This window comes from Lygodium microphyllum, chromosome 2 (genome assembly GCF_053477565.2).
Source record: "Lygodium microphyllum isolate KBCC chromosome 2, Lygodium_microphyllum_v1.1.10, whole genome shotgun sequence".
NCBI lineage: Eukaryota > Viridiplantae > Streptophyta > Polypodiopsida > Schizaeales > Lygodiaceae > Lygodium > Lygodium microphyllum.
Window position 1 is genome coordinate 24854288 of NC_141136.1, and position 20885 is coordinate 24875172.

General features: G+C 42.0%; 1 protein-coding gene across 1 annotated transcript in view; it reads right to left on the minus strand.

The window, feature by feature from the left end:
• Positions 1-1630: 1630 nt before the first annotated feature.
• LOC148039550 (small ubiquitin-related modifier 1-like) overlaps positions 1631-20885 on the minus strand; it is a 49867-nt gene continuing 30612 nt past the window's right edge. The window contains exons 2-3 of the mRNA XM_087691830.1: positions 1935-2084; positions 1631-1850 (exon numbers count right to left, since the gene is read on the minus strand). Coding sequence (XP_087547956.1) covers positions 1773-1850; positions 1935-2084 — 228 coding nt within the window. The 3' untranslated portion in view covers positions 1631-1772. The remainder of the gene's footprint in view (positions 1851-1934; positions 2085-20885) is intronic.

The following is a 20885-nucleotide window of genomic DNA, read 5'->3' on the forward strand; positions in this document are numbered from 1 at the left end:
CAATATCATAACCCAACTAATAAGTTCACAAGGTCGATTTAACCCTTACAAACATACTATGTTCATGGACTCAGTGTCATAATCATGGCCTTACACAACATGACATTGATGGATGCTCATCTTTATTCACCAACATATTTACAATGGAGTTGCTATGATACTATATATATATGGTGATAGGGATGACAACTTGGTTGTACCCTTGACATCTAGAATACTCGTCAATGTACTAGTTCTAACATTCTTCTTTTGTATGGAAGTACCAAGTGCAACCTCATCAATTTATGTACTCATTCTTTGGATTTCTTTCTATCTCAAGAACCCCTAATATGGCCTCACACGTACTTCCCTTGTAATGTACAAAGTTCTTTATACATCTAAGCTGCTACAATGAGACTTCTATCACAATCAAGTGGAAACAAATCTATGTTGGTAAGGCTTTGTCTCTCAAGGTGTTGTTCTCTTTATGCCAAAAGCACAATCATCACTACATTATGCTATTGGACCAAGGCTATCATCCAAAAACAAGCTAGACTGATACTTCCTATACATACGTGTGTGTGTGTGTGTGTGTGTGTGGACACACACACATATATTGAGACTTACTACAATCTTTGGATCATCAAACTCTCAAAGAATGAAAGCTGGTGTATGATAATCAAGCAAAGAGATATAATTGATTATCTTTAAAGATCTCAACAAAAGAATTTTGAAGGTTAAACAGCATAAGGTAGTCAAACAAGATAAAAATAGTTTGTGGATTGGCATCATGATGCCACCCAATCTAATACATTGAGGCTTTGCTACATCATGACCCAACAAGTCAACAAACTACCCATACATACACCCCTTCAATCAATAATCATACCATGCAAACTTCATAGACTAGCTCATGAGGTCATTGCCATAGGCACCTATATGTAAGGTTACATCACCTAGTTTGAAATATTCTAACATTCTAGGAATATAAAAGTAACAACTTTTCCCACCTAGATCTTTGCATTTCTCAATAGTACAAAATGAACATGTTGCTAGCCGTATAAAAGCAATGCAACTAAAGGCAACACAGAAGTATATGAGAGAATTGAATTTGAAGTTGACTATTGACTACTTAGCATTACATTATCATCAAGTGTGCAATTACATTAATAAACTTGCATGTGCCTTCAGATATCTTGGGCACCAAGAATCCATCATTAAACAAAAGCATCACATCTAAACTTTGAGTGCAAAGCCAATACTAAGCTATCAAAATCAAATGTCAATGTGTGGCTATTGCAAGTTCAAACATACAATATAGAACAGCAATACAATCATGTATCTTTACTAGCTAAGGCACTACCAATAAGATGTAACCTGTGAACAAGTGAGGGGCAAGCAGCAATTCCATCTAGTGAGGGGCAAGCAGCACAACCTACAATATCACTGTGCTGTAGATGTCTTAGCAAGACAAAACATGTCACTTGCCATAACCTTACTCCAAACAATTTTCAATGTAGGCTACTACTAAGATCCTAATGAAACTAATATCAAGTAAAGCATCAAGCCTGAAAATGTTCACTTGGAAGATACAGTACTAATCTTAGTTGTGCCAGCACTCCTTTTTAAAAAACTAAAAGATCAACACACATCCCAAACTGAACCGTTGAATGTTCATATTGAGCAGTTAAACATAGTGCCACAAGCATCCGCGGTAGCAAATATGATGCACAAAAACGACATCCAAAGGAACTTTGGTAGCTCCTCAAAGGACACATTACATGAGATTTTCACTATCCAAAACACGATCTTGAAAACCCGCCTGTCTGGTGGAGCATGGCATCAATTTCATCCCCATCTTCCATCTCAAGCTAAGTTTGCAAGCCAAGAGGAAAACATTAGAAATGCATAAAGCGTTCATTCCAAAAAATTCACCTGCAGATAACCACTTGTACCTCATCAGGTGTCTGCTCACCACGCAGACGACGGCCCTCGAAAAGAAAAGCAATGGAGTTGGGGTCAATGGACTGCCTCTCACAGTAGGCATTCATAAGCTTTTTTAATTGTGTGGTTCGCTTTATTTTAAAGAATACCTCATTGCCATCCTGCAAGCAATTAATCCAGTGAGTAATAATCTACATCAGCTCCTGACTGAATCAACGATTCCTTCACTTCCATCCATGTTTGTCTAACCAACCATATCCCACATTTCTTATTTTTCTACTCATCTTTAACAAAACCTTCACTTCCATCTTTGTCTTAGAGCAACCTTGGGCCACACTTTTGTCTTGTTCCTAACTCATAACTCTGTAAGAATCAGATTGCACAATACAAAGGTGCTTTTGAGGATGGAACCCCATTGCTGCGAAGAGAGAAAGATTAAGTGAGAGTTTTTCTTCTTCCTTTTTTTGGTTTTTTTTTGGGGGGGGGGGGGGGGGGCATCCATTTCAATGTTTGCAGAAAAAAAGGTTCAAAAAAATGCATTGAAAGGATGCCTGGGCAAGGCAGGTGTGAGACAGCTTACCAAGGTTGCATCTATAGAACCTCTCCAAACAGGGTAAGGAAAAGCATGTGCAGATTATGGGTTCGCTTTATGTTTGCAGAAGAAAGGGTTCAAAAAAATGCATTGAATGGATGCCTGGGCAAGGCAGCAGGTGTGAGACAGCTTACCAAGGTTGCATCTATAGAACCTCTCCAAACAGGGTAAGGAAAAGCATGTGCAGATTATGGGTTCACAGGCTCTGAATTACAGCCAGCAACCATTAAATTTGTGGAACAAGGTTGAGGCAAATGTGAGCCATCTTATTAGATTACATCCACTATTGGGAAAGGAAAAGCATGTGCAGGTTACAGATTTGCAGGCTCTGAGTTACCTTGATTAGTGAACATGCTATACACAGAAAACACAACTCAAAGCAACCTCTTATCAGATTAAGGGAGGGAGGGAAAATGTCCTAGTAGAAGATTTTGGTGACATGGTTGAGAAAATGGTGGACATGTAGATTGCAGGCTCTGAATTACCTTGATTCAAGCATGTACACACAGAAGACACAACTCAAAGCACAAAAATAAAGAGCCTCACAAAACTGTTCATAAAAATGCTGATGTTTCCCTTTCCTGTTAAGTGTCCATCGTGCATTCGCTTATCTGCAATGTTACCTCACTTCTTGACAAGCTCCATATTTGGTTTTGCCTACAGTATGTTATCTCAATTTATGAAAAAGTCCTCTGCTGTTTTGCTGTCTCACAATTCAGAGAGAAGAAACATCTGAGCTGATTCAGATCACGCCAGTAAATTTCTTCTACTTGAGAGAACTTGAAAAGCAGTGAAGGAAAAAAAAACATAGTGGCAGGACAGCTCCAATACAACTAGTTGGAACCAGATTGCACAATCTACATGGAAGGTGAAGCTATAAAGAACAGAGAGATGAGACAAGAGACAGCAGGAGAAGGAAAAAAAAAAGTTCTGCAGGGGGTGGCTGTTTTTTTTTCGGGGGGGGGGGGGGGGGGGGGGGCATGAGGAAACCAATTGTCCAATTGATTTAACAAAAAATGAATGAGAATGAAGGAATTAATCGATGCACAACGATACTCCATCATGAATGAGAAGCAATGTATTAATAAGTGAAAGAGAGTACAACGCTCAAGGTGATCACATTACATAATGCCACACCTGTGCAAATGAGGCACAGAGTGTCTTTAAATAATAAAAATGAAACTCCCAAGTGAATCAGAATTTGTCATCTATGAATGCAACAAAATATAGAAATCCACCAATGGATTTGATCCGCATATAGGACCACAAACATCATTGTGAAGGAGATGCAAAATAGATAGCGAATGAACGTGAGAATCCTTACGAAAGGAGAACTGATGCATCTTATGAAGTAAACAAACTTCACAAATGTGATTCGATGGCAAGTGAATTTTTGGAAAATCTTTGACCATATCCTCTGACTAGAGAGCTTCATCAAGCCTTTGATGCCATAAATGTGTATCATGAAAAGATTCATTTGTTAATAAGGCACTATCAATAGGATTTTCAGCAAGTTGCTGATCATAAATATCAAGCCGATAGAGACCTTTAGTGAGGGTGCTTGTCAAAGACAATGGAAGAAGAAAGTCAATCATCATATACTGCACATCGGGGGGCCATCAAAAATTATGCAAAACCGTGAAGTTGCAATAGCTGAAATGGAAATAAGATTCTTCTTGATGCTGGGCACATAGAGAACATCATGCAATGTCAAACGAGTGCCCAAGACGGAGACAACATGCACATGTCTAATGCCTTTAACTGCATAAGGGGCATTGTTAACAAACATAACTATACCCCCCTTTGGTACATCTCAGAGAGATGAAAATAATGTTCAGCAAAAAAGGATTTTACTAACATTGAATGGAAAAAGTATAATCCTTAAACTGAAAATAGTTTGCAGTCTCATGTGTAAGAGCAAGACTAGATTCCTTCTTCTTCTCCGATCCAATGTGCTTACGACGTTCAGTGACGTCATGCCCTATCTTTCGGCAATAATTACCTCTTAGGTTTGGTGGATGTACCCTTGGAAGGATTGGAAGAGGATGGACTGTTCTGCTAAGAAATGCAATTAGCCACTTAAACAACCCCAAAACATGCTTATTTTAGGCTTATTTTAGCCAAAACCCTAAAACAGGGAGCGGATCGAGAAAGTTAAGTGGGAGAGGATCTAGAACCCTAATTTTCTACAAGTTGGCAGCCAGCCCTCCACTCTTTCACAATCTCGTTTTTGCAGGTTTCAGGTGTTACCAGCATGCTGCCCACACCCCGGTCACGGAGGACATCTCAACCCTTGCTGTCCATCACTGTTCCCTATAGTCTAGCACCTGTTTCCAGCCCTCCACACGCTGATTGCTGCTATTTCTGCCTGGCAATTGACTGCTATTCATCTGCACTACTGTCGTACATCCTGCCACGCCACCAAACTGCTGCGTTTGCAGGCTCCAACTGCCGCCCAGACAGTTTTCTCTCTCCTGTCTGCAATCGCTGCAATCTTTCTCTCTCCTGCAGGCTGTCCTGCCTGCGTTTTCAGTCTTTCTCTCCTGCCGGCTCCGTTTTTAGTCTTTCTCTCTCCTCCAAGCTGTCATGCCTGCATTTTTAGTCTTTCTCACTCCTGCATACTCCGTTTTTAGTCTTTCTCTCTCCTCACTGCTGTCTGCATCAGATCCAGCTTCTCACTGTTGCGTTTGCTAGTGTTCAACATCCGGAGGCTGTCATCAGATCCAGCTTCTCACTGTTGTGTTTGCTAGTGTTTGACATCCGGAGTCTGTCTTGCTGCGATTCGGGATCAGTTCGGAGTACGACACACTCTCTAGCTCATTACCCCTGCCTTGATCCTAGAGATACAGGAGTTCGAGGTTCAGTATTCATTCGCTGCATAGTGTGTTTGCTGCATGAGCTTCGTATTATTAGTAGTCATATCATTTCATTTATTCATTGTGTTCATTGTCTCTAAGTTACTCTAACCCTAACCCTAACTCTGTTCTTTTTATCAGTCTGTGCTTTGTCGTACGGTTTCTGTTTATGTTTCTGTGTTAGGGTATTTTTCTTTACATGGTATCAGAGCTTGGTACTCTCTGAGAAACCTAGGTCTTTGATCTGAAAGCTCTTCTCAAGAAGCAAAAACAACAGTAGGTTCAAATGACTTCGAACACATCAACACCGATTCAATCTCCAGATCAGCCTATGCCGAGAACCGAGCAACAGTGGCCGATCAGCTTGCTCCACAAAGTTCTGACATGGTGGGAAAAACATCTGAGTACCTGGAAGAAAAGATAGGCAGGCTGATCTTTGAGGAATATAAACTGATCATGGCCTATCGACAAAAGAATATTGAGGAGCTCGACCGAAGGATTGCCCTTCAAGAAAAGCTTCTAAATGAAGGTGTGTATGGATTTCACTCTTCAGATGTTGCGCGTAACTCTGATGATGTTGCAGGGCCGTCGAGACCTCCATCAAGGATGGACCCCCTCTTAGAGAGCAAGATCCAAAGTATGTTCCATTTTTTGAGATTCTTCCGTCCTCTCCAGTGCAAGGTACTTTTGATTCGTCTTTTGTGCCTTTTTCTTTTACCTCTTCTGTTTTGCAATATACTGTTAGAGATCATGTGGAAGAAAGAGTCCAGTCTATTGACTATGGAAAAGGTCCTCTAGAGAACCAATTCTTGTATGTTAACACACGTCGCAGGGATTATAAGAAAAAGCCAAGTAACTCTTCTTCTGTCCTTCCTTCTTTTTCATCTAGTTCACATAATCAGAATAAATTTGGTGTTCCTTTCACTTCATTATATGGTGTATCATCATCTTCACTTTCAATCTTTATATGATAAAAATGAACAAAAAGAATCTGCACCTCATACACCTCACTTTCAAAACCCACCCATCCCACCACCTTCTTCCGCTGCTTTACCGCTTCCATTTACACCATTTACATTTACATTTCCATTTCAGACACCTCATGTCGCACCGCACATCACTCCGGAGGAGTATGGAAACATAGGCACATCCTTTAGGACCTCATCCTTCCCTCAGTCGGATGGTGTTCCGCCTGCCTCATACACACTTTCGGAATCATTGCAACCTGGGTATCCCACTCAGTCTCTCCCGAGTGTGGATCAGTTGCCTCCATAGTTTACCTCCATGGCATTGCCTAGTGGACCTTCTGGTCATAATATTGTGTCCGAGCCTTGCTTTGGACAAGGCTATTGTGTCCCAGTGCCTCCATCTACACCGGCACCTTATGGAAACGAGATCAGTGATTAATGGCTAAAAGTGCTCCGATAATGTGGACAGCAACAGAATATACTGAAAATTTGCCCAATAATACACCGAAATAAAAAAATGTCTTCAATGTTGGGGACAAAACAAGGCCAATAGCCAAATAATATGATTTTGGAGCACATTGAGGGCTAAGAAAATTGAATTGAGGCAAAAGCCCCAAACTTCGAGAGCCTCAATGGTGGAATTGGGCAGAAGCCCCAAATTTTGGGAGCCTCAATGGTGGAATTTGACCCAAAAAATGAAGAGATTGGATTAAAATTTTACCTAAATGTTGTGGAATGCCACACCACAATGTGAATTGAGCCTCAATATTGATGAAATTTGATAAATTTCAGAAAAGCCCCAAATTTTCTAAAGAAATTGGGATGAAATTGAGTGCAAATTTTATTGGAAATTTGAAGAGAATTTTGACAATTTTGGTGTAATTTTTACCCAAAAGATGTTGTGAAGTTCCAACCCTTAGAGACCCGACGTGGTGCTGGGTGCCCGCAGGCCATGTTTCTTGTGCGGGTTTCGCGTGCGGACCCGTGGGACCAGAACGGCCGCGCACAGATGTCAAATGCCACAGCCAATGATGTTTTCAGGCTGAATGTCGATGAAGAATGCCAAATTCTGAAAAAACCCCAAAATTAGGTGGCAAATTTGGACTGGAATTTGGTCAATTTGATGAAAAGCCCTGAATGTGATAAAGATTAACGTCAAATTTCTTCAATCCGATGATGAACTCGAGAAAATTGATGCGAAATTTTGAAATTTCAGCATGAATTGGGGCTGAATTGAGAGAATTTTAGAGAAGCCCCAAATCTGGGTAAGTTTGTGATTGGCAAGGGGCTGGTGTGTGAACAAGTGCCTTCTAGTTGGAAGGAAATAAAATGATAAATCTGAATAAATTTTATTCCAATCATGTGTGTGTCGGCCCCAAGGCAGCAAAACTGCCATGTTGATATAGTAGAGGGTACTTCGGTCGTGTCGTTAGGTCGTGATGACGAGGCTAACAGGTGGTGATGTAGCGAGACATGTCAACTAGTCGACGTGATGGACTGTTGGTCAACAAGGGGAAAAGCAATGACGCAGAAACAGGTAGTGGGGAAGGACAAGCGGTAAAAATCTGACGACTGCAAGCTGGCAACCAATGTGATGGTGTTAAGCTCTGACTGGCAAGTGGCGCTTCAAACCAGGTGGCTACAATTGCTCCAACCGTAAGCAACAACCCATGACACATTGATCACATCCACTGAGGGAGAAAACGACGATGCCTTTAGGCCAAGGACTGGGCCACAAAATGATTGGCAGCGACCAAGATGGGTAAGGGGAGGACAAGCCTTCAACATAGGAGTAGTTTGCATTTGATCAGCAAGCAAGCAATGATAGTGATCAAAGGTGAATAAGTGAAGATGGTGGCACAAAGTGCAATCGCCAATAAGGCTTGAGTCAACACGGTAGCAATGCCTCATGGGGCAGCCAACCAAGCGGGACTTCGAGAGGAGCTCAATGGCAATGGCTAGTGGAGAATGATCGCAAGCGATGGCAAGAGCAATGAAGGAAAGCGGCTCCAATACCATTGTTGGCCCAAATATGGAGCAATTGTGAAATTAATTTAATAGAAAATGAGAGAGAATGAAAGAATTAATCAATGCACAACAATACTCAATCATGAATGAGAAGAAGTGTATTAATGAGTGTGTGAGAGTACAACACTCAAGGCAATCACACTGAATAATGCCAGACTTGTGTAAATGAGGCATGAAGTGTCTTTAAATACTAAAAAAGAAACCCTAACGGCTTAACCATCATAGAAAACCCTAAAATAAACCCTAACCCTATGTCACTTAGCGCCTAGGACACTAGGGGCAATAACTGCATTTTATGACAATTTAAAAGCCTAGTGAGCCCAGATCATGGACCAAAGGGCATCAATGCACGCGTAGGGAGAGGGGGGGGGCAGCGGCATATAAGGCCTCTAAATAGGCCTAGTGAATGGAAGACAATGACAAAAATCCGAAACCAAATCAAGAAAGGAAACAAGTCCGAGAACGGTCACTATCTTGCAACATGAGTATCAAGAATAACATGCATGCTCTGATATGATGTGAAATATAACAGGTATGCTCTCATACCATGTCAAAAATAAGCGACAATGCAAAGAGACAGTAGGGTTTGCGTGGAGTAACACAAAGTGTGTACTGAAAACACTAAGTGAGAAGAGAAACTCAAAAACACAAGAAGAATACGGTGATGATGCACTAAATCATGCTATAAGAAGAAAAGCTGATACAACGGAGCCGAAGCTCAAAAGATAATTGCACTGTCCTGTCTGAAGAGGTGGCAGCACCTATGGAAAATCTGCACAATGAAGGGAGTGAAACGCAATCCTTTGGGTAGTGGGCTATCAAAGTAATCACAGGAAGGTGAAAGACAGCTATTGAGGGAGCAAACTGCAATCTTCTGATGTCGTTGAAGATGTGGAAGATGATCACCAGCTATTGAGCGAGTGAACCGCAGTCCTCTAATGCTCGAGAGTAACTTGGCCAACAAAACGCAAATCCTAGAGTATCGGAGCTGTCAAACGCAAGGAGAGTAGTCCAAATGCTAGCACTAGGTGGATAATGATGATGCCAGGTGGAGAATGAGCCGCGATGCAAAAACGCAAATCGCAACAGCCTCTGTGACAAACGAGCAACGCCAGATGATGGAGGAGAAGCCAAGATGCAAAAACGCAAGCCCTGACAGCCCCTATGATGGACAAGTGATGAAATCACTACTGCTCGATGATGGAGATTGTCACCAAAGGCTAGGATGTCAACACCAACCTGAAGATGATGACGCCAGACAAGAAGAAGGCCTCCAGATTGCAAAACGCAGGTGAAGGTAAAGCCTGATGGAGAAGGGTGCTAACGCTAAGCAGATGATGGTGACACCAAGTGGTGCTCCAAATGCAAGGCCTAATACTAGAACAAGGCACCTAAGGCAGAAGAAGAAGGGTAAAGGCAACCACGAGCCACGAGCCGCAATGTCCTCCTGAAGGGGTGTGAGAGCAATGGAAGGGGCTAGTAAGACAAGGAAAGTGGGGGTGGTGGTGACCGAAGAAGGTGGTGAAGAATTACTAAAGAGAGAGGTAAGAATGAACGAAGTGACTGCTTATTTATAGGCATAAGCTATCTACAGTGGCGCACCACTGTGTGGGTGCCCATTAAAAAAGTTGCCAAAATGTGGACATTGGCCCTTTTTGGGGCTGTCAATGTGAAACCCTAAATGAAATCTGTGGACTAAAGAAGTGGTTTCTCAACACCCCCTCTCAATCCCAAAAAAGTATGAAAAAAGAGGAGCGAAGGGAGATACGATGAAGAAGAAGAGGATCCTAGAGATCCAAGATTACCACTTGAAAGGGAACCTATAGTAAGGAACAGTAGACGAGATGAACTATAGAACCTAACACGACCTCACGAGAGAAGCCACTAGCTCCATAACTCCATGTTAGAAGTAATTCAAAGGTCTCATCACCAAGTCACGGTTGAACCTCCAAGGCCTCGATCTAGACAAGCTCTGAAGATCCTAGGTATTAGTAGGAGAAATGACTACTCGAAAACAGCCATCCCCAAAGAGTAAATGGTAGGTGATGAACTTCATGATGTGAAGGTGGAGGTGCAAGAATCCCCTCTGAAGCCAAAGAAGTAGAAGGCCCCTCTAAGGACAAAGAGAGTACCTCCCCCTCTGAAGCCCCCTCTATAAGAGATAGGGAATCTAAAAACTCATGGATCATGAACTCCAAATCATCTGATGATGAAGAAAGTGCCGTCGATTGTGCTGAAGAAGGTATCTGAAGGGTCAAAGATATCGAAGAACTCCCAAAGCTGGCCTCTCAAACTTGAGTAGTCGAGGATGGGGAAAAGGGCGGCTCAAGCTAAGCCAAGGGTGGGCAACAATCATTGTCTCTCAGTGAAGCACACGGCGGAGCTGAAGTAAAGGAAGGTGTTGAACAATCATTGTCTCTTGAAGGAGCGGACTACAAAGGGGACCGTAGCCAACAATCACTGTCTCTCAAGGAGTGGACTACAAAACCACGGGTTGGCGATATGGCATTCCTGAAACCCTAGAAGAAGTAAAGGCAACCGCTGTAGCGCATTGTAGCAATCGTGGGGAGGCCGTGGTACCAATTGATCCTCATGTGCCTTAAAAGAGCTTAGTACGCATCAGACGCATCTTATTGCCTTTAGCATTAAAATTGAAAGCCGGTGCAAAATAAACTGTGTGGCCCAAAAGGGAGAGGTGGCACAAGTGCCTGGGGATAGACACATATACTCCAGCGGTATAGGGAGCAAAAGTCCATCGCAGCGGTCATCGGTGGGGGTTCCAATGATGCTGGAAGTGGAGCACCCAGTGGTTTGTCCATCTACTTGTGGAGAAGTCATAGAACCAGAGTGTCAACCTATAAAAGGGTGAGTGGGTGGGAGAGGAAGAGAGGGATATGTCTCTCTCTTGGTGATACAACAGAAATGAAGGGAAAAATCAGTAGATAATGCCAAACCCACAACCTATCTTTGTTTTCTCTGATGAACAAGGTCTTTAGCTCTCTGAGCTCCTCCACTCTGATACCAAGTCAAAAATAAAATGCTCTGATACCATGTCAAAAATAATAGGTACGCTCTCATAAAATGTCAAAAATAAGCAACAGTGCAAAGAGATAGTAGGGTTTACAGGATGTAACACAAAGTGTATACGGCAAACACAGTGACAAGAGAAACTCAAAGAACAAAAAGAATATGGTGATGATACATTGAATCATGCTATGAGAAGAAAAGATGATACAACAAAGCCAAAGCTCAAAAGATAACTGCACTATCCTATTTGAAATAGCAACAGCACTTGTGGGAAATCTGCAAAGTGAAGGGAGCAAAATGCAATCCTTTGGGCAATGGGCTATCGAAGTAATCGCTGGAAGGTGAAAGACAGATGTTGAGGGGGCGAACCGAGTCTTTTGATGCCGTCAAAGATGTGGAAGAAGATCACCAGCTGTTGAGGGAGTGAATCGAAGTCCTCTCATGCCAAGGGGTGACTTCGGCAATAAAACACAAATCCCAGAGTGTCGGAGCTGTCAAACGCAGAGAGAGTAGCCCAAATACTAACTCCAAGTGGATAATGATAACGCCAAATAACGAAGGATGAGTTGGGCTGCAAAAACGTAGATCCCAGTAGCGCCTATGATGGACAAGTGACCAAATCATTAATACTCAATGAGGGAGACTGTCGCCAGAGACTAGGATATTAACGCCAACCTAGAGATGATAATGCAAGCAAGGAGAAGGAGGCAGCCACAAGCCACGAACCACAATGTTCTCCTGAAGGGATGTGAGGGCAATGGAAGGGGCTAGTGAGAGAAGAAAAGTGATGGTGGTGGTGGCCAAAGAAGATGGTAAAGAATGACTGAAAAGAGAGATAAGAATGAATGAAGTCACTATCTATTTATAGGTATAAGCTATCTAGGGTGAAGAGCCACTCTGTGGGCACCCACTAAAAAAGTGGCCAAAATGTGGACATCAATTCTTTTTGGGACTATCAATGTGAAACCCTAAATGAAGTGTGTGAACTGAAGAAGTGGTTTCTCAACAATGAGCATAAGAGAAAGAAGCTTGCCCAACTATGTACAAGAACGAGCTTGCGCACAAGTTCATAAAGGGAGGATATCGTCATTTCTCTATCCGATTAAGGATAGGGATCATGCATATAATGCTCTCAAGTACCTCGGCATTGCCTTGCCGAGAAATGTTGCTACGAGGCAATGCCCTGGAACAACATTCCTCGAGTGCGGAGAAGTGCTCACCCAGTTGGGTAAACACACCTTGCCAACCTCCCCACCAAGGAGTAGCGTAGCTTCATCCTCTAAGATACTCCCCCGAGACAAAAGGTCGCGAGCTTTGCTTATAATACCCAAAATGTGCATGTTACGTTCATCAGTCAACGCAAGAAAGATGAGCAGGATGTGTACATAAGAGGTTCTTTCTTCTTGGGAGCTGCACAGGGAACAGGTTTATCGACGAGTGACGATAGTTGTCTGCCATCTTCGAGAGGGGGTCATCCTCGAGAGGGGGCAGTCAAAAGCAGAAGAAAGGCAAGAACATGGAGCAAGAGGAGAAGGATGAGAAGTCCAAAGTGAAGACCGAGAGTCCACACTAAACAAATGTTTGCAAAAATACCCCACTTGAAGCTTGGAGCCAACGATGGTGCCAAAGATACAAAGGCTACACCAACCATAATGACAATCTCTATCTTTGTTCATCTATTTGAGGTCAAGACACACTGCTCTAGCCTCTATTGAGCTAAAACACACTTTTCAACTGATTAGCATTCTTAAACAACCCCAAAACACACTTAATTAATGAAAAACCCTAAAAAGGGGAGCGGTCCAAGAGACCTTCAATGGTCTCCCAAAAACCCTAATTTTAGGGGCACCCTTCTACATCTATAAATAGACAAGCTGCCCCCATTCAGTCTCATCCTTGTTTGCAAGTTACACCAACTGCTGTTGGCACCCAGTTTCCAGCCTGCAGTCTGCCTCCATCTACTATCTAGCTATCATCGACTGCAGCCACATTATCTTCAGCCTGTCCATTGCTGTAGGCGACAGCTCCCATCTGCTGGCAACATCTGCAGACTGTCCCAGTCTACTGTTCCAGCCTGCCGCCCATCATTGCCAGGGTCAGTCAGCCTGCGTTTTCAGCATTGCAGGCCCTTACACTCTCTGACACACCTTCTCCAACTGTCACCCTGCTGTTTACAGCACTTGTGCACAGTTTCCAGCTTTCGAACGGGTGGTACACTGCTGCGTTTACTAGTTTCCAGCCTCCAAACTGCTGCGCTTTGGTGACCAGCCTGCTGCCATTCACTGTTCAGCACTTCTACAACTCCGACTAGTGATCACAGAATTGGGATCCGTCTTTGGTGGATGTCACACTCCAACATTGCTCTGCCCTTGAGCACACTGTACACTCTTACATTCATTTACAGCATTCATTCACTTCAGAGTTGTGTTCTCTCTCTCTCTTCTTTTGTTTGTGAGTTTTGAGTTTTGCGTATAGGATTTGAGGTGCTCTCTGTGTCTGCATCTATCTCTTTGTGTTTCTGTCGTGGTTGTACTCTGTGTGTCCTCAATGGAAACCCTAGCAATGTTCTTCACAGCCTCTTCCTCCTCAAAGGAGCCTGTTGGCTTGTGGTTAGTAGAGCATCATCCCATATAATATATATCTCTTAGGTTAGGATTCAATAGCAAACACACACTCACAGTGAACAAGAGAAAAGAAAGTTGCTAGAAGATCACATCCACTATGTGAGAATGATAATGAAAGTACAATCCCTAAGATACTAAAATACCACACCTACTGACAAGTGTTCACATAATAATAAACCCTTCTCCAACTGAAAGGTAAAAAGCACCTATGGATAAGGGAGCATTCTCACCAGAGCTACAAAGGAATGCAATCAATGTAACATGCCCCCATCAAGTGAATGACATGAATGTATATATGAAATTAGCAAATCAATCCCCAAATGGGAGTAAGCCTAAAGCCTTGCAAAAGACTTTAAAGTTTAAACTTCTCTCTAAATGTTGTCCTATGTAGCAACATAAACCAAGTCAATCTCCTCTACATGTAGTCTCTCACTAAGATCATGATAATGCACCTAAATGTGCTTAGTGTGAGCATGAAAAACTAGATTCCTCACAACTACCATGGACTCTAACTATCAATATAGATAAGAGTGGGTAACTGTTATCCCACACTAGATCCACCAAAAGGTGTCTAAGCCATATATATTCAATGTAGTTGTAAATGCTGCTCTATATTCAGCTTCACAACAAGATGTGGCCGCTGTAGACTGCTTCTTGCTCAACCAAGAGATAGATGAAACACCAAGCATGAAACAATTACCACTAGTGAACACCCACATATCAAAACATCCAACAATGTCATTGTTTATGAATGCATGCAACTAAACAGAAATGCCTTTAGGTTAGAAAAGGCCCAAAGTTTGAGTGCCTTGAAGATAGTGAAAGATATATTTCACTACTTGCCAATGCAAAGTACCAAGGCTATGCATAAAGTATCCCAACTACAACACCCCAACTTGAATATCCAACTATGTATTACACAAATATAATAGACATCCGACAGCCTACTAATAGAAGTATCAAATGGATCTCTTGCATCCTCAAGTGTAAACCTATGGTCTGTCTCAATTGGAGTAGAGATAGACTTACAATCTTGCATCTAAAAACGTTCAAAATGTTATCTGATGTACTTAGATTGTGGCAAAAGAGTACCCCCCTCAACTATAGTAAATTGTATGCTAAGTCACTGGTACAAGTGGCCAAGATCTATGATATCAAAAGTCATAGTCAGTGTCTCATGAGGTCCAAGCAACAACATGCCATCCACATAAAGAATGAGAATCAAGAGATAATCCCCATCTTTGCGGATATAAATCATGCTTTCAATGTGTGACTTACTGAAACCAAGAGCAATCAAATATGTATGTATCTTCTTATACCATGCCCTAGGTGTCTGTTTCAAGCCATAGAAGGCCTTATGTAACTAGCACACTTTTCTCTCTCAGCCTTTCCGAACAATGCCACAAGGTTTAGTGACATAAACCCCCTCGTGAAGATCGCTATTTAAAAAAGCAATCTTTACATCCCGCTGATGAACATGCCTATCAAAATGGGCAATCAAAGCAATGACACTATGAATGGTGGTCATACATGAACTGGGTGTAAATATCTCATCATAGTCAATTCCATGCTACTGGGCATAAGCTTTGGCAATACAAGGTGCCTTGTAGTGATCAACACTACCATTAGATCTACATTTTAATTTGTAAACCCACTTTACGCCAACAACACGCTTGCCAATAGGTAAATCACATAACTCCCATGTATCATTTTTATGTAGAGAATCCAACTTTGACTGCATAGTTGTCATCCAATGCTCATTTTCTGAAGCATCCTCGAAAGAAACAAGTTCCTCATTGCATGTAGTAGCTACAAGTGCCTCCACAAGCAAGTTATATTATGCATGGCGAGTGGCTGCTCTAGTTCTCTACCAAGAAGTGAAACAGACTGTTTGCTGCTCTGTAATGTATCCAACATCCATCTAAGGACTATTTTAGCTTCCCGAATAGCAACCCTCTCATTGGCCACTTCATCGTCAGTAGTGCCTTGATCAATGGGTTGAAAGTAAGTGGTCGTTCAGTGTACGTTTGCTGCTGGATTTGCTGCTGTAAACCCTCAATAGGTTGCTGAAATTGACCAAAATCGGGTGCACTTTGCCGAAACAATGGCAACACACTATCAAACATATCCATCGGCCCTACATTGGAATAATTTTTATAGCCCATGAAGAGCTGACCAACATATTCAACAAATACCACCTCTCTACTATCGAAAATCTTATTTGTAGAGGGCTGATTTGCATTTGCTGAATTTTCAGCAACAATCATGACCGATTGCTTCTTTTTTAGCAATCCTCTTTTTGCATTCCTCAATGACATGCCTCCTTTTCTTGCAATAATTACATCTCTTTTTTTGGGCACCCCCATCCTTGGTGCTTGAAGAGTATATGGAAGAAGTTAATTTGCCTTTGCCCTTTGAGTTTGATAGCTGTCATGATTTTCCTTTATTCCTACAACTAGCTGTGAATGCTTGATTTTCCATACTTATAATGGAGCGATTCACCTATGCCTACTCTTTTTGCAGCAACAATGATACCAATGCATCAAATGTGTATGCATCAGCATGCAAGCAAGTGAAGCGAAATGACAAAACTCTAATAAGACTCAAGCAGGCTAGCAAAGACTAGAGAAATAAGAGAAGTATTAAGAATACTATCATCAATATTTGCAAGCTACTCCATTATATTCTCAACATGTGCTCCATCTCAAGTTGTTTACACAAGTAGACTACACAAACCTCATTATGTACCTGACACAAAGAGACAAGTTTATCCCAATCATTCTTGGCCATTGTACACAACCCAGTATGTGGAATAACCTGTCTCTTGCATGACAGTGCAATCAAAGCATGTGTCTAGGCACCTCTCCCATCCCATCTCAACTGATCCACCATGGGAGGTGTGACAAGAGCTCGAGTGGAAGATAGACTTGTGACAATGGATGAATTGGATGACTCGGCAACGTTTTGTGCAACAAGGCCTACGGATCTAACCTCAAAACCGGATACATAGCCCCAAAGTTGTCTGGCAACCAAAACATGCTTCATCATGTATGCCCACATTGGATAATTTGGGCCATCTAATATGTCGAAGTCCCCACAATATTTAGCAAGCCATTTTGGCCTACCATTGCTTGCTATGTGTTGGGAATAAAGGCTCCATGTGCCTTTTACAATGTTCGGATGTGAACGCACCCTTACACTCTTGTACGTTATATATTATCTAAACCTAAAAAGTGGTACACTAGTCTTTGTACCGAACATCCATTGTGTCGGGCTGACACTGCTCTCTGCTCTCTATGCAATATCTAACACTCTCACCCTCAGCCCACTCAGTCTCGATCCGGTAGAACCCAACAAACTAGTATCAGAGCCAATGACAAGCGTCAAGTCATAGAATAGGCGAGCAATTGACATTAACACCTAACATGCAGGCCTGTTGGCAGGCAACAAACAGTCAGGGCTAGCAGACTCGTGCAGTCGACAAATCACAAGAGGGCTCAACAACTAGGAGCACACGACAAGTAGCACGCAACATGCTCGACAGGCAGGGATACACGACGGGTAGCGGGCGGCAAGTTGCAAACACCGCAAGGGCACACGACAGGTAGCACGCGCCAGGCTACAACCCAGGCGGCAAATTTGACAGGCAGACATTCGCAAGCCAAGCGGCAAATTTGACGGCGGATCCTGGTCAACGCTAGGACTGACTCATCATGTTTTTTTTTCTTCTTCTTAAAAATTTTCTCCTTAATTTTTGCCATTATTTTGCCAGGCACTTACACACACAAGCACAATGTGAAATTTTGCCCAAGAAGATTGGGGCTTTTCTCCACTTGGGGACTTCAATGAAAGATGAGACAATCCGACTTAGAAATTTTTACACACACAAGTACAACGTGAAATTTTGCCCAAGAAGATTGGGGCTTTTCTCCACTTGGGGACTTCAGTGAAAGACAAGATAATCCGACTTAGAAATTGCACATTTGGTGCACATCTGCTTGAAAATTTTGGGGCTTTTCACATTTTAGTAGAATTTCTTCAATTTCACTAAAATTTGTGCACTTTAAACCCAATAAATTTGGGGCTTTTGCAAAATCCCTTCAATTTGTGCAACAAATGTTTGATACATGCATTTGGGTACATGTACTGATGCAATCTAGACGGATTACCCTCTAAAATTTGGGGCTTTTGATCAAAATTGTCAAATTTGTGCCCGGGAATGCCTTTGGAGCAGAAATTGTAGTGAAATTTTGGGAATTTCAAGTGTCATTCGTGCCTTGGTAACTAAATATGACAAAATTTGCCTAAGGAGTGCAATAACAGACATCTTTCTTTTTTGAAATTTTAGGGATTTTGTCACGGGGACGTGAAATTTCGAGATGCTTTAATCTTGCTAGTAACATTTGATTAAGTTATTAATCAAATGTGCAAGGTTGTTTAGCACATGTCATGCACATGGCAGTTATTTCATGGGAACGGGCCAAGGACCCTGAGGATGCAGTGGGTGTTAAAGGCAAAAGTTATGTTAAGTTATGCCAACTTGGTTTTGGTGGTCGGTTGGTGCTAGGTTGGACCCTAGGACAATTGTTTGGCCATTAAGTGTCAGTGGTGACACTAGGGACTATCATTAATTAATTAATTAATGCTAGTCTAAGGGTCAACAGAGGTTGGGAACCACTCCAAGTTGCAAATGGCCTAACCAATTTCATTACAGATGGGCATGTTTAATTTTGGGCAGGATCAAAAGGGCTGAAATTAATTTTTCAAAATTAATTAATTCTGAAAAATTAATTTAATGGCTGAAAATGCATTAGGAAGGCTGCCACTTGGCAAAACTTTCCCATGCAACTAGGGAGAAGGCTGTTGGAGGGTAGTGGAAGCTGAATTGCAGCCATTCGGAGCTTGGTAGAGGGAGAGAAGGTGATCAGATTTGGCTCTGAGAGACCACGACTGATCGCACGCCGCAACAGGACAAGGGGCAGCAGGATTTCTCTTCTGTCTCAAGAGAGGCGGCGGTAGAAGAGGAGGGCTCGCCAGCCGAACTTGTGTTTTACCCCCCTTTTGAAGCTGTTGGTGCCATCAGATTTGTCATCAGAGCTACGAATCGAAAGATACATTTCAGCCAATTTTCTCTCTTTCTATAGCATTCTCTCATCTCCTCCAATCTATGCTCAAGCATTCTCAGCAATTCTCAGCCATTGGTAGCAGAGTACAGCCAAATTTGGTGGACAGCAGAGAGTTTACTGCTATAAACCCTAAATTACAGCAGTAATTAGGGTTTAGCAGTCACCTTGGGACCCATGCCATCAGTCAAAGGCATTGTACACTGAAATCAGCACCGGAAATTCGTGGAATTGTGAGGATTTCAAATGCCAGCCCATCTATTGTGAATTTGGGGTACCATTTGATCAGTTGGGGTTCCATTAGAGCAAGTCGTGGGTAAAAATCAAGGGGCAATTTGCCCAAATGCTTTGCTGATTATTGGAACAGCAAGGGGCTTTTGAATCAATCAAGGAGATTGTGAAATCTCGGCGTATAATTTATCAATCAGCGATTGAAATTAAAGAAATACCAAAAGGGACACTAGTTTTGGGGCCAACAAGGTGTCCACTGTCCAAGTTTATGAAGGTAAAGTGAGCATTTCAGTTTATGTTCATTTGCTGATTGCTGTAATTAAGTGCTTAATCAGGTTAAACCACCCTAACCGAGAAGGAAAGGCTGGTTTCAGATTTCACATGTCATTGGTGCCTTGGTAACTAAATATGACAAAATTTGCCTAAGGAGTGCAATAACAGACATCTTTCTTTTTTGAAAATCTATTTGCAGATCTGAAATCTTTGCAATCTTGGGATTTTCACTGCTGGTTGGTACTTTAGTGTACCATGGTTACTTGTGTCACATTTGGGCTTGCATTTGGTGACTGGTTAGTCAATTTGGGACTGCAAATTATGGCTGGAGACAATGACAACAATAATCTTTTGCACATTAAGAAGCTTAAGGGTGCATATAATTTTGCGATTTGTTGTCTTGGTACAAAAGAAACATGTAAAGCCCATCAAAACAAAGGGAATCAAACCAACAGACATGGAACAAGAGGAGTGGGATGACTTGGACAAGCTTGCCCGCTCTACCATTGAGCCCTCAGTGGGATGACTTGGACAAGCTTGCCCGCTCTACCATTGAGCCCTCAGTGTCAAACAACTTGCTCTTTAACATTGAGAAGCTAAATTCAGCAAATGCAATGTGGCAAAGGCTTGAAGAATTGTATGCTCAAAAAAGTGCAGCCAACAAGGTTTATTGGCTTAAAAAATCAATGGACTTTCACATGAAAGAAGGTACAGCAAAGGTTTGTACATTTGAATGAGTTTAACTCAATTTTCAGTCAACTAATTACAATGTGGCAAAGGCTTGAAGAATTGTATGCTCAAAAAAGTACAGCCAACAAGATTTATTGGCTAAAAAAATCAATGGACTTTCACATGAAAGAAGGTACAGCAAAGGTTTGTACATTTGAATGAGTTTAACTCAATTTTCAGTCAACTAATTGCTTTGGATTTCCATATTGATAATGAGCTCAAGGCTACTTTCTTACTATGCACTTTGCCTAAAAGTTGGGATACTTTCAAAACAACTTTGAGTAATTCGAATGCTCAGCTATTATACTTTGATGTGGAGAGTTCTTTGTTGATGAAAGAATAACTCAGCAAACAAGTCTTCTAATGCATTGCACACCAGAGGCAGATTTCAACATAAGGACAGTTCTGAAAATAGAGCACGCAGCAAGTCTCCTGGAAAAAATGTGGAGTGCCATCATTGTGGCAAAAAAGGGCACTACAAATGGGATTGTTTTCAATTGAAGAAAGAAAAG